At 42.5% G+C, this 13,981-nt stretch overlaps 3 protein-coding genes and 1 pseudogene across 4 annotated transcripts; 1 reads left to right on the top strand and 3 right to left on the bottom strand.

The window, feature by feature from the left end:
* Positions 1–1,175: 1,175 nt before the first annotated feature.
* Positions 1,176–5,957, top strand: Ddx1 (ATP-dependent RNA helicase Ddx1). Of its 2 annotated transcripts, XM_017632001.1 has the most exons (7): positions 1,176–1,307; positions 1,371–2,448; positions 2,587–3,230; positions 3,290–3,405; positions 3,460–3,561; positions 3,637–3,771; positions 5,672–5,957. In XM_017632001.1, exons 1-7 carry the CDS (start codon positions 1,292–1,294, stop codon positions 5,762–5,764), a joined length of 2,184 nt encoding a protein of 727 aa, XP_017487490.1. In that variant the 5' UTR covers positions 1,176–1,291; the 3' UTR covers positions 5,765–5,957. The 2 variants fall into 2 exon arrangements, with proteins under 2 accessions (XP_017487490.1, XP_017487489.1); XM_017632000.1 differs by lacking the exon at positions 5,672–5,957 and having other exon boundaries at positions 3,637–4,057.
* On the bottom strand, positions 4,126–4,816 carry LOC108375855 (GSK3-beta interaction protein-like). The gene has a single exon (XM_017632003.1). The coding sequence runs from the start codon at positions 4,623–4,625 to the stop codon at positions 4,149–4,151; it is 477 nt and encodes a 158-aa protein (XP_017487492.1). The 5' UTR covers positions 4,626–4,816; the 3' UTR covers positions 4,126–4,148.
* A 68-nt stretch (positions 5,958–6,025) lies between the features above and the next one.
* LOC108375856 (GSK3-beta interaction protein-like) lies at positions 6,026–6,736 on the bottom strand. Its single transcript, XM_017632004.1, has one exon. The coding sequence runs from the start codon at positions 6,523–6,525 to the stop codon at positions 6,049–6,051; it is 477 nt and encodes a 158-aa protein (XP_017487493.1). The 5' UTR covers positions 6,526–6,736; the 3' UTR covers positions 6,026–6,048.
* A 2,834-nt stretch (positions 6,737–9,570) lies between these two features.
* On the bottom strand, positions 9,571–11,169 carry LOC108375853 (uncharacterized; annotated as a pseudogene).
* Positions 11,170–13,981: the final 2,812 nt, after the last annotated feature.

Below are 13,981 nucleotides of genomic sequence, written 5' to 3'. Positions count from 1 at the left end.
GAGCAACAGGGGGCCACGTACGACGTGGTCCACTGTCTATGTGTCCGTAATCCCGAGCAGGCTCTGAGGTGACTCCACCCCTCGCAGGCATTACAGTTGACTGAGGTGGAATTGTGGTGTAATCGTCTCCGGCATACACAGCAGGTGTAGGTTTCTGGCCCTGGGTTTGACTCGATGCCAGCCCTGAGTAGAAGAATACATAGTGAATGTAGCCCTATGGGCGAACAACTTCTGAGATACTTCGCCGACCTAAACGGGGTTAGATCGCCGAAACAACAGCCCTTGGTCGGGTAAAACCCGAGTCATTCCGGTACGTAGAACCGGCTGTCGTGGGAATGCAATTTGCGGTCTACACCTGCGGTTTCTCGCATGCGTCGTCACGCAAGCGAGATTTTCCAGCACGTGAACACGGCCGGTAACACTAATCTGCGGTGAAACATAGTTATCGACGTTTTCGACTCCATGCATACAAAACGTGTCGGTAATGTCGATAACNCACGGCCGGTAACACTAATCTGCGGTGAAACATAGTTGTCGACGTTTTCGACTCCATGCATACAAAACGTGTCGGTAATGTCGATAACTATGTTTAACCGCAGATTAGTGTTAACCAGACATTGAGTAATCGGCCCTAAGGGCCGGTTGTTCAATGTATGGTTATCACTACCACTACACTATCGACGATTTCGACATCATGCATGTAACATGTGATCGATAAAGCAGTAGTTCTGCTTAACCGGAGCTTCTACCTCCGATTTGTGCTAATCAGACATTGAACAACCGGCCCTAAGAGCCGTATACACCAGGCAAGCGGTTTGTCAAACTTAAGAGGTAATTAAATTACGCAAGCAGCTCGTTAAACCTTCTTTAGGGCCGTTTACTCAATATGTGGTTAGCGCTAATCTCCGTTTAAACATCATTATCGACGTGTTCGGCTCCATGCATATAACATGGAGTCCGTAACGTCGATAACGATGTTTTACCGGAGATTAGTGTTAACCAGACATTGAGTAACCGGCCCTTAGTATTTTCCCATACACTTTTTTGTAGATGAAAAATAAATTTCAACTTAAATAAAGATATTTCGGGTAAAGTATCGATGTCTTCGATGTATCGCCTGGGAGTATCGTTTCAAAAAATCGATTATCGCACTATGAAATATCGATATTCAGAATAATTGATACGATATCGAGCTTCTAGTTATATTGTGGATTGAACACACCTTATGTTAATATTCTGGTTTTTTTCAGCCGGTGTTTAATTAAAAGAAAGTCGTGGTAATTTCGCAAAAATGACTGCTTTTGAAGGTAAATAAAATGAGGAAGTTTATTGCATATGAGGGATTTTAAAGTTTACTGCTTTCTACTTAGAATTTGGTGTCTTACCGGAAATCGCTAAAGCTATTGAAGACATGGAGTGGACTCTGCCCACGGATGTGCAAGCCGAGGCAATACCTCTCATTCTTGGTGGTGGTGATGTACTTATGGCAGCCGAAACTGGTTCTGGCAAAACTGGAGCTTTCTGTTTACCCATCTTACAAATTGTGTGGGAAACCTTACGCGATCTCGAAGAGGGAAAAGTGAGCAAAACTGCTAGTGCTGGTGGTAGCATTGCACCCTGGACAATGTCCTTCTTTGATCGCGGTGCTGCACTTGCTGTAACACCGGATGGAATGCGTTGTCAATCTCGTGAGTTTAAGGAATGGCACGGCTGCCGAGCAACAACTGGCGTACGTGGCAAAGGCCAATTCTACTTTGAGACAACGGTCACAGACGAAGGTCTCTGTCGCGTGGGTTGGTCAACGCAACAAGCTAACCTGGATCTCGGTACCTGTAAGAATGGCTTCGGATTTGGTGGCACCGGAAAGAAGTCAAACAACCGCCAGTTTGATGATTATGGTGAAGCATTTGGGAAAAGTGACGTTATTGGTTGCTTTTTAGACCTACAGCGCTTAGAAGTGTCATTTGCTAAGAATGGTAAACACTTAGGTGTAGCATTTCGCATCCCGGAAAATCTGCGAAACGAGACATTTTATCCAGCTGTTGTCTTAAAAAATGCAGAAATGTTATTTAATTTCGGAAAATCTGAATTTAAGTATCCACCGAAGGACGGCTTCATCGCTGTATGTCAGGCAGGTACAGAGCGCTCCAAGGCTAACCCGCTCGCTAGTCCAGCGACAAATGCTGCAGCTAATAAGCCAGCACCGAATGCACCTCAGGCAATTATTATAGAGCCTAGTCGCGAATTAGCGGAGCAAACTTATAATCAAATTGAAAAGTTTCGTGTGCATTTGAGCAACCCCGATGTGCGTTCACTTCTGCTAATTGGTGGGGTTAAGCTGGAACAACAGAAGAGCTCCCTACAACAAGGAGTGCATATTGTGGTGGGCACACCTGGCCGACTAGAAGAGATGATTAGCAGTGGTTTTGTTCAACTGACACACTGCAGGTAACTTTCGAAATCACATATTTTCGTTAGACATTTTTTCTTTAGAAATCTTAATCAATTGCAATAAAATATAGCTGACTACCATGGTACAATTATTACGTGTAATTATTGTACCATGTCTGACTACCTTCATAACAGATTTTTTGTGCTGGACGAAGCTGATGCTTTACTTAAGCAAGGATATACCGATTTGATTGAACGTCTTCACAAGCAAATTCCGAAAATTACATCGGATGGCCGGCGCCTGCAAATGGTTGTCTGTTCTGCTACTCTACATGCGTTTGAAGTTAAAAAGATGGCAGATCGTCTGATGCACTTCCCCACTTGGGTAGATCTTAAAGGCGAAGATGCAGTACCAGAAACTGTGCATCATGTCGTTTGCATGGTTGACCCACAAAAGGATACCGCATGGCACAATATTAGACAGCACATACGCACCGATGGTGTACATGCACGCGACAATGTTAATCCACAGAATCCCACGCCTGAGACACTCTCAGAAGCAGTCAAAATACTTAAAGGCGAATATTGCATAGGTGCGATTGAGCAACATAAAATGGATCGTGCAATTATTTTCTGCCGTACTAAGTTGGATTGTGACAATTTGGAAAATTATTTCAAGTCGCGTGGCGGCCAACGATACTCTTGTGTTTGTTTACATGGAGATCGTAGGCCACAAGAGCGCAAGCAAAATTTGGAAATGTTTAAACGTGAACAAGTAAAATTTCTTATTTGTACAGATGTAGCAGCAAGAGGTTTAGATATAACTGGCCTGCCATTTAGTAAGTTAATCCGATATATGTATATTTATAACATTTTTTCTCACAAACCCCACTATCAGTGATAAACGTAACATTGCCTGATGAGAAGTCAAATTATGTTCATCGAATTGGTCGTGTAGGTCGCGCTGAGCGTATGGGTTTGGCTATTAGCTTAGTAGCTTCTGTACCAGAAAAAGTAATAGAATATTTTACCGTTATTTTTTAGTTCATACCATATATTTTTTAACAGGTTTGGTATCACGGAGAATGGTGCCCAACGCGCGGAAAGAAATGCCAGAATACAAACCTTACTGATGTGCGTGGGTGCTGCATTTGGTACAACGAAATGAATGTAAGTACGCTTAGAACGTATTTAAATTGAGTACCAACAGATACATTTTCTCTGACTTTCGATTTCGCCCGATAGTTATTAGGGGAAATAGAGGATCATTTGAATATTACCATTCAACAAGTTGATAAATCATTGTCAGTACCCGTAAATGATTTCGATGGCAAAGTTGTTTATGGGCAAAAGAACTTAAATACCGGCACTGGATATAAGGATCATGTGCAACAGTTGGGACCAGTTGTACGAAAACTAACTGAACTGGAGCTGCAGGCACAATCTTTATTCTTGAAGCGTTTAAAATTTTAAATATACACAAATGATTCGCTATGGAAGTTGTACAACGTACACACAACCCATCTGGCTAACACTATAATACATTAATTAATCGCATTGCTTTTCATTCAAACAATGTGGGAACTATTCGTTTTTTCAGACATACATTCATACTTAAAATGCATAATTACAAGCATAAATTAAAATGGAAATTGCTTACAGCTAATTTGTATTTGTTTTTCAGCTTTCATTTAGTTTAAGGTTGAATCTCTTTTGGCTCTCCTCGATTATAAAATGTCAGAAACAGACTTCTTTTCTCACAATGACTCTTTTGTGCACTCACTGTCATCTTCATCGGCACCCTCCTCGTCTTCTTCATTGAATTGTGTACGCATTTGTTGTACAGAAAGTAATTGTTTGCAAAGTTGATTGCCAAAGGACTCCACGTAGCTGGGACTGATTTTATTTAACAAAGAATATGGCGTTTCATAAACCTCCCCTTCGTCCTCATTTACTTCATTTTTATCAGCATCAATTGTATCAAATCTATTGGCAACCACGCGAAAACCAATACTCGATACTTGCACACAGTATTCCTGACCCTCGATAGTGCGCACGTTCAGGTACACTTTACTCTCGTTGTTGGGCAGTTGTCGGGAGATTTCAATTAGTGCAACATGAGGATTAACATCTCGTATAATCGCAGCTGCTTCCTCCTCCCAGTTAATAATTTCTTCGTCACCATTGTCATAAGTAGGACTAGGAGCGGGGTTGGTATCTGAGGGAATACTCATCTTAATTAAATATCGGCTTTTACACGAAGATGAAAAGGATATCTTATACGGATATCATATGTACATATATGATGCAGTTTTCAGATTTTGCTAGTAAAACGACAGCGATTTCGGCCACATCCAATAATTAGGAAAATTTGCCGAAAAAGTACCAAAGTTTAAAAGACCATACTTAGGGTTTACACCAGACAATTATGAACCAAAAATACAAGATCACACCTTCTTCTTAGTAGCCCGTTATAATCGCATTTAGGAAAAAAGTTAGGCGACTTTGACATTAGCCGTTGTTTACAATTTGGTGGTGGCTTTTAACTGCAATTTTCTTAATTTTCGCTTGTGACAACGTGTGCACACATAACATGATTTATAGAAGAATTTGCATAATAAAAATGATTATTCATGCGTTCAACAATTACGCGTTTGTTTTTTGTTCTCTTCGTTGTTTACTTCTTACAACAAAGATGGCGTCGAGATTTCAACAGCTACAAAATAACTTTTTTCTTTCTTTCGGGAAAGCGTGATCTGTGTCTTTCGTTCAGCTGAAATTAGTCAAGAACGTAAACGTACCGGTACGTAAAACCGAGTCAGCTGACACGATCTGTCATACCAGAGCGCCATGTAAATGAAAACTCAACATCGCAGAATTTTTCTGTAGCTGTAGCCCGTAGCGCTGAAATCTGCGGAATTTAGATTTTTCCGTGTCAGCTGATTTCTTTCTTTTATAGGTGGTTGCCACTTCGTCAGTTTTGCAGATGGTAAACAAGTTATAATTTCCTATTCAAAATACGTTTAAAATATTTGAAATTTGCCATTGAATAAGGTTTTTTGTTGAAAACTAAGTAGATTATATTTAGCTACCATGTATTGTAGCACGAAAAATTGTATTTGAAAATGTAAGTTTATGAAAAGGCATTGATGAGTGGCAACACTGTAGTAAACAACACTGAGGGCTCCAGTAATCGACAAAATTCTGCGTATACAGACTGCGTTTAAGTATACGTTCTGCGTTCTTGACTAATTTCAGCTTTACCGGCACTGGATATAAGGATCATGTGCAACAGTTGGGACCAGTTGTACGAAAACTAACTGAACTGGAGCTGCAGGCACAATCTTTATTCTTGAAGCGTTTAAAATTTTAAATATACACAAATGATTCGCTATGGAAGTTGTACAACGTACACACAACCCATCTGGCTAACACTATAATACATTAATTAATCGCATTGCTTTTCATTCAAACAATGTGGGAACTATTCGTTTTTTCAGACATACATTCATACTTAAAATGCATAATTACAAGCATAAATTAAAATGGAAATTGCTTACAGCTAATTTGTATTTGTTTTTCAGCTTTCATTTAGTTTAAGGTTGAATCTCTTTTGGCTCTCCTCGATTATAAAATGTCAGAAACAGACTTCTTTTCTCACAATGACTCTTTTGTGCACTCACTGTCATCTTCATCGGCACCCTCCTCGTCTTCTTCATTGAATTGTGTACGCATTTGTTGTACAGAAAGTAATTGTTTGCAAAGTTGATTGCCAAAGGACTCCACGTAGCTGGGACTGATTTTATTTAACAAAGAATATGGCGTTTCATAAACCTCCCCTTCGTCCTCACTTACTTCATTTTTATCAGCATCAATTGTATCAAATCTATTGGCAACCACGCGAAAACCAATACTCGATACTTGCACACAGTATTCCTGACCCTCGATAGTGCGCACGTTCAGGTACACTTTACTCTCGTTGTTGGGCAGTTGTCGGGAGATTTCAATTAGTGCAACATGAGGATTAACATCTCGTATAATCGCAGCTGCTTCCTCCTCCCAGTTAATAATTTCTTCGTCACCATTGTCATAAGTAGGACTAGGAGCGGGGTTGGTATCTGAGGGAATACTCATCTTAATTAAATATCGGCTTTTACACGAAGATGAAAAGGATATCTTATACGGATATCATATGTACATATATGATGCAGTTTTCAGATTTTGCTAGTAAAACGACAGCGATTTCGGCCACATCCAATAATTAGGAAAATTTGCCGAAAAAGTACCAAAGTTTAAAAGACCATACTTAGGGTTTACACCAGACAATTATGAACCAAAAATACAAGATCACACCTTCTTCTTAGTAGCCCGTTATAATCGCATTTAGGAAAAAAGTTAGGCGACTTTGACATTAGCCGTTGTTTACAATTTGGTGGTGGCTTTTAACTGCAATTTTCTTAATTTTCGCTTGTGACAACGTGTGCACACATAACATGATTTATAGAAGAATTTGCATAATAAAAATGATTATTCATGCGTTCAACAATTACGCGTTTTTTTTTTTGTTCTCTTCGTTGTTTACTTCTTACAACAAAGATGGCGTCGAGATTTCAACAGCTACAAAATAACTTTTTTCTTTCTTTCGGGAAAGCGTGATCTGTGTCTTTCGTTCAGCTGAAATTAGTCAAGAACGTAAACGTACCGGTACGTAAAACCGAGTCAGCTGACACGATCTGTCATACCAGAGCGCCATGTAAATGAAAACTCAACATCGCAGAATTTTTCTGTAGCTGTAGCCCGTAGCGCTGAAATCTGCGGAATTTAGATTTTTCCGTGTCAGCTGATTTCTTTCTTTTATAGGTGGTTGCCACTTCGTCAGTTTTGCAGATGGTAAACAAGTTATAATTTCCTATTCAAAATACGTTTAAAATATTTGAAATTTGCCATTGAATAAGGTTTTTTGTTGAAAACTAAGTAGATTATATTTAGCTACCATGTATTGTAGCACGAAAAATTGTATTTGAAAATGTAAGTTTATGAAAAGGCATTGATGAGTGGCAACACTGTAGTAAACAACACTGAGGGCTCCAGTAATCGACAAAATTCTGCGTATACAGACTGCGTTTAAGTATACGTTCTGCGTTCTTGACTAATTTCAGCTTTCATGCCAGACAATATTGTCAGCAGTGTTGCCGTTTTAGCCCTTTGGTGGCTAAATTTGGCTACCAAATTCTTTTTTTGGCCACAAAAATTTGAAATTGCCCCTAGCCCTTTTCAAAATTTATTCATCATTGACATTAAAATTTTTTATATGATTTTCATGAATTTATCTCTTCGCTCATAAAGCGAACGCCTTTCCTTTAAGGCAAATAAACTGTTGTTGTTGTTGTTGTAGCAGCACGTAGTCCCCGAATTGGTTGGTTGTTTATTCATCTTCCCCATCTGACTCCTCCAACCTTAGGCCCAGGAAGCGAGCAGTCTCGATAGGTTGAGTCCACAACGCTTCGGGTGTCAGATGGGTGGGATATGTAGGGCATGCGAACAAGTGTGTGGTGTTGTATGGACCAGTTCCGCATGCTGGGCAGGTGTCAGCGATCTCTGGGTCTAATCTGATTCTGTATGAATTTAAGCGGCTGCACCAGCCAGATCTGAGTTGAGCTAGCGTGGTTCTGGTTTCGCGCGGGAGTTGGAGTTCGCTCATATCGATGGGAGGCGGTCGGCCACCGAGGACTATGTTTTCGTGGCGTCCTCGTGTAGCGGAGATGACTGCTTCGCGATGCAGGTTGTTGATTCCCTCAAGGTATGCCTCGCGGCTCAGTGGTGAATTAAGATGTTGGTCGATGTCTGCTTCTAGATGACTGAGGTGTCTCCTTACGTGTCTTGGTGGTTCTGCTCTCAATGTCGACTGTATTTTGGGTGAGTTGTTCTGTGACAGCCTAGCAGGAACTGTTTTGACAGCAGCATATTGTGATCCTTTACCCGGAGCATGAAGTCTCGTCGTGTAGGTGTTGTTCGGAGGACATAAGGAGACATCCTGTCGCGGTTCGTAGAGCGGCATTTTGGCATGTCTGAAGGTTTTTCCACTGCGTGTCACTCGTGCCTACTGTCCACACAGGGGCGGCATAGTTTGCAACGGACCGGCCGATCGCTTTATATGTCACAAGCAGAGTTTCTTTATCTTTTCCCCAAGTGCTGCCGGCGAGCGACTTGAGCACTTTATTTCTACTTCGCAGTTTGTTGCAAACTGTGGTGGTGTGTGCCGAGAAGGACATGAGACTGTCGAACGTGACGCCTAGTATCTTTGGGTGGTTGACTGTCGGAATCTTGACTCCGCCAACGAACACGTTCAGTTCGAGCCTCACCTCTTTTGTCCACGTGGTAAAGAGTATAGCTGTTGACTTAGCGGCCGAATTTGTAAGCTGCGCGCTGTGAAAAATCGGGACACGTCCTCGAGGTAGCGGTTGAGCAGTGTGCACATGCCGTCGATGTTGTTGCCCGTTGCCATGATGGAACAGTCATCCGCGTATGAGACTAAGGAGACTCCCTGAGGTGGAGGTGGGAGTTTCGCTATGTATAGGTTAAACAGGATCGGTGATAGTACCCCGCCTTGTGGTACACCCTGCTTAATCCTACGTGGCTTTGATGTTTTGTTTCTGAATACAACAGATGATTGCCTCCCGCAGAGGTAACTAACAATCCAACGTTTTGTGTGCGGCGGTAGGGTGGACGAGATGATGTCTTCTATAAGTGTTGCATGATTAACGGTGTCGAAGGCCTTTGATAGGTCTAGTGCCACTAGGATGGTGCGGGCGCAGGGGCGCTTTTGGTTCAAACCGTCAGTTATTTGCGCCGTGATGGTGTTTAATGCAGTGGTGGTGCTGTGTAGCTTCCTGAATCCATGCTGATGTGAGGCAAGATGCAGGTGTTGAGTCAGTTGCGGGAGGAGTAGCGTCTCTAGGGTTTTGGCCACCGGGGAGAGGAGTGTGATCGGTCTGTAGGATTCACCTAATTCCGCGTTCTTCCCAGGTTTTTGCAGGGGGATTACTCGCCCGTTTTTCCATATCTCTGGGATGGTGTGTGTGGCTAGTGAGGCGTTTAATAGATTGGTGAGGTATTCGACTCCCGGGGCATCCAATTGCTTTAGCATCAGCATGGAGATGCCATCTGAGCCGACCATTTCGATGCCTTGGCCTTACGAATCGCGTCTTGTACTTCGTTGGGTGTGAATGTTGGTGGTGTGTCAGTTGCTCGGATGTTGTGTGCTTTGCGGAGTGTGCTGCGTTGGCTTATGCTCCTCGCAGGGTGTGCAATAAATTGTCGGCAGAATTCACGCGCGCACTTCTTGGAGTCGGTGTGAATTTCGTTGCCAAATTTGATGGCCGTGTGGTCGTTATACTTCGTCGGATTCGAGAGGGACTTTACAGTAGTCCATAGCTTGCTTACGCCCTCTTGAAGGTTGCATGATTTGAGGTGCTCCCACCATTTATTTCTCTTGTGGTTGTTTACGAGGCGCTTGATCTCAGCGTTAAGATCCTTGATGCTGATCTTCGGGATTGGCTCGCCTGGTTCGGTCACGGACGTCAGCGAGTCTTGCCGCTTCGGTCGGAAAGCCTGGTCGGATCTCCGGTATGCGTCCGGCTGGGATGAAGCGGGCAGCTGCCGCGTTTAGGACAGTGCGGAATTTACGCTCGGCTATGCGAGCGTCTGGTGGAGTTGGTAGGGCACCTATGTGGGTGTTCACGTAGTCTCTGAAGCCGTCCCAGTTGGCCTTTTTGATGTTGACATAGGTACGGCGTTCGGAGCAAACAAAGTCGTTGGGCGGTCAATAGATAGTATGATGGGAAGGTGGTCGGAGGACAACGAGATCATGGCTCGCCATGTGGTGCAGTTGATTAAGTTTGCACTTGCGATAGATAAGTCAGGCGAGCTGCTGCAAGTGTCTGTGAGTCTCGTTGGGCATCGTCATTCAGGCAGCAGAAGGTGGAGTCATCAATTTGCTCTGACAGCGCTGTACCCCGTTGGTCGTTGCCGGGTTGGAGTGCCAGAGCTCGTGATGGGCATTGAAGTCGCCTATCACTAGCGTGTTATCTCCGATGAGTAGGGGGCTGATATCTGGACGATATCCTGGCGTACAACTGGTGATGGGTGGGATGTAGACGTTGATGATTTTCAGATCGGTGTGTCCTGAAGTAACGGCTATACCCTGGCATTCGATGAAGAGGTCGGCGCTGTCGATTGCAGGCGTGACGCTTCTATATTGTACTAGAGTGGTGGATGATAAAAGCGATGCCTCCTCCTCTGTCGCGTAGGCGGTCTTTGCGGATTACGTTGTATCCGTCGCAGGTGAGAAGGTTAGAACCGCTGCGGAGCCTTGTTTCTTGTACTGCCGCGATTTTGATGTTATGCCTCGACATGAAGTCGGTCACCTCTGGGATTTTGCCTTGGAGGCCGTTGATGTTGATGTGCATAATGGCAATGGTACTAGGTTGGTTTGTTCGGGCCGCCGGTGTAAGTGGAGACTGGTTTTGTTGTGAAGGTGGTATTGTTTGGAGGGCGGTATGGCGGGGGTGTGTGGTGTGGCCGCCGAGGTCGTGTTTGGTGGCCGGGAGCAGCAGGGGGCGACGTAGGCGCTGGAGTGGTCGCGTAGCCTTCTCAGCCTCGAACAGCTGCGGAAGTGACACCAGCCCTCGCACCTGTTGCATTGAACGGATGCTACGTTGGCGCGGATCTGGGCTGCACATACCGTGCATGTCCAGATCCGAGTTTGGGGTTGTTCATTTAGTCTGTGGTGGCTTTCAGATTGCTGGTCCGGCTGATGTGTAGTTGCTCGCTCTGGCGTTCGAGGTTGCAGATACGTAGGGTTAGCTTGCTGAGTGGGCGAGGGTGTTGGTGGTTGGGAGCAGGGAGCCAGATAGTTGGGTAACCGGTCCCGTGTGCTATTTAGGCCTGAACAATTGCGGAAATGGCACCATCCTTCACAGCCACTGCATTGAACGGACGTGGCGTTGCCATGTATGCGGTTGTTGCATACACAGCACAGCCAGACTTGCCTGTTGGTGGTGCTAGGTTGTTGCCGCTCTTGAGTTGCGGGATGTGCATGTGGGTGTGGTTGCGTACGTTGCCCTCTGGTATGCATTTGCATTGCTGTGTAATGTTGCATTTGGTGTGATGCGTTGAGGTTATGTGATTGCATTTGCGTTGCTGAGTAATGTTGCGTTTGGTGTGATAAGTTGAGGTTATGTGTGTTTTGTTGCCGGGGTGCATGTTGCTGTCGGGTGTTGTTTGGTTCGCCTGGCTGCTGGTTGTGCGTTGCGGTGGTTACAGGCTGGCAACAGGCTGCGATGTAGTTTGCTTGCCATTCTCTGTGGCTGTTGAGGCCTGAGCACTGTCTGAGATGGCACCATCGATTGCAATTTGTGCAGCGCACCGATATAGAGCGGTGGTGAATTCTGAGTTCGCAGACACTGCACGTGTAAGGTCCAGGGTTTTTTTCGATTCCGGCGCGGACGAGGAGAATACGGAGCAGAGTTGCCGGAAGGTCCTGCTCCGATGATGAAAAATTGTGAATTAGGGGATGTATGCTGAAGTGATGGTCCTTGGCCGGAGTGACCGGGTCGATCTGGTGAACGTAGAACCGACCATCGTGAGATCGCAAATAAACTGTTCATTGTGTTCGCTAGCTTAAGTGGTGGAAAAAGTTTGTTTATCGGTTGCTTCTTTTACCTTTAAGTAACGCAGAAGTTGAAAGGACGTTTTCTATAATAAATTTCGTTAAAAATAAGCACAGAAATAAAATGAATTTTGCAATGTTAAACGCTTTATTAACTGTAAGATATGGCTTAAAAAATGTACAGAAATGTTGTCATGATTTTGATTTTACAGATGATATCGTCAGGTTAATGAGAAATGAACAAAATTGTAACGACGAAGAATCGCTTAGCGATGATAGTATTGATATAGATATAAATATTTAATGTGTTAAAAAAATTTTTATAGATTAAATTATTTTACTATGAGTTCATTAAATGAATACTCTTTCGTTTGTTTGATACATACAGCGTCGGACAATAATAAAGCACCGACATTTTAATTCTTTGTAAATTATAACATAACATTTTAAAAATTTCTTTTACAAATGGATATTTTTCGAAGCATAGTTTGAAATTATTTAAGCTATTTAGTATTGTCCGACACTGTATATAGATATGATTCTAGTACTTATGTATTCTTAATGTGATCTCATTTTTTTGTTTATGTAAGAAATTAATTTTTAAACTGTACATACATATGTATATCTATGTTTTTTACGTTTCTGGGCCGTTATCTTATCCATTAACGATTTAACTTTACTTTAAAATAGGTACGTTGGCGGCCCTTAATATGCTTTATGTGTTATGGGCTGTTTTTGCTTATGCGTAAAAGCACATTTAGCGCATTTAGCTCTAAATGCTACTCTAAATGTACATTTATCCATACAAAATTCGTCACCTAAATGCAACTAAATGCAACTCCATTTTTGCATTAAGAATCTAAATGCTAAAAGCAACCCTGTGATCTTCCAAAATTTCCACGATTCGACCATGGTTTAATGAGAAAAACTGGCAACATTGCTTTTTCGAGTATACAGTCGCTAGTTGCGTTTCAGTGATCGCCGATCGAGATTTCATTTATTATTTTACATTATTTGGATAAAGAAAAGTTACGCAAATTCAACATCGATATGATGCTGATAGAAATCTGGATTAATTTGTGATCAACTCTGTTTGTTTTGTTTCCTAATTAAGTGTGGAAATTATAATTGATAGCGCCGACAAATGAATATATACACAAACAAATGTTCGGTTATGGTGAGAATTTATCGTAATAGATACGGATCTGAATAAGCGACTGGAACAGGGCTGTTTGTCGAAAGCATACGATTTCGAACTCGCGTAAATGTACATTTGCTAAATGCGGTAGCATGAACGCTCTTCGAAAACATATGTTCGAAAGTGCTAAATGTTGCATTTTAAATGCAGCAAAAATGCTGCATTACACAACAAGTTTTTTTGTTGAATAAAATATTAATTCTTTCCAGAGTTCATTGTTTTTCTATATCATTACTTATAGAAAATGTTTGCGTGTATACTTATATATTTATATGTAGGTAAAAAAATTTAGCTACCATTTTTAGCCACAACGACGATTTTTAGCTCTTTTTTAGTCCTTTTTTAGCCTGAATTTAGCTACCGCTAAAAAGTTTCGCGGCAACACTGATTGTCAGTAGCCCGTTTCTGTAACTTTTCTCTACCGATTATTTCTCTGGTAGAGAAAATACGTCACTCTCACCTACTAATTAGCCAAGAACGATAGAATACAAGATTGCACATTCCCGCAGAATCATGATTCAATCATGCCCTTAGGGCCGGTTACTCAATGTCTGGTTAACACAAATCTCCGGTTAAACATTGTTATCGACGTTTTCGACTCCATTCATATAACAGGGAGTCGGTAACGTCGATAACGATGTTTAACCAGAGATTAGTGTTAGCCAGACTTTGAGTAACCGGCCCTTAGAGCGGTAGCGAAAACAGCTGATACCATTTCATCG

This window comes from Rhagoletis zephyria, unplaced genomic scaffold (genome assembly GCF_001687245.7).
Source record: "Rhagoletis zephyria isolate East Lansing unplaced genomic scaffold, Rhagoletis_zephyria_1.1 Rzeph_scaffold_09533, whole genome shotgun sequence".
Classification (NCBI taxonomy): domain Eukaryota; kingdom Metazoa; phylum Arthropoda; class Insecta; order Diptera; family Tephritidae; genus Rhagoletis; species Rhagoletis zephyria.
This window is presented reverse-complemented; position numbering and strand designations above follow the sequence as displayed.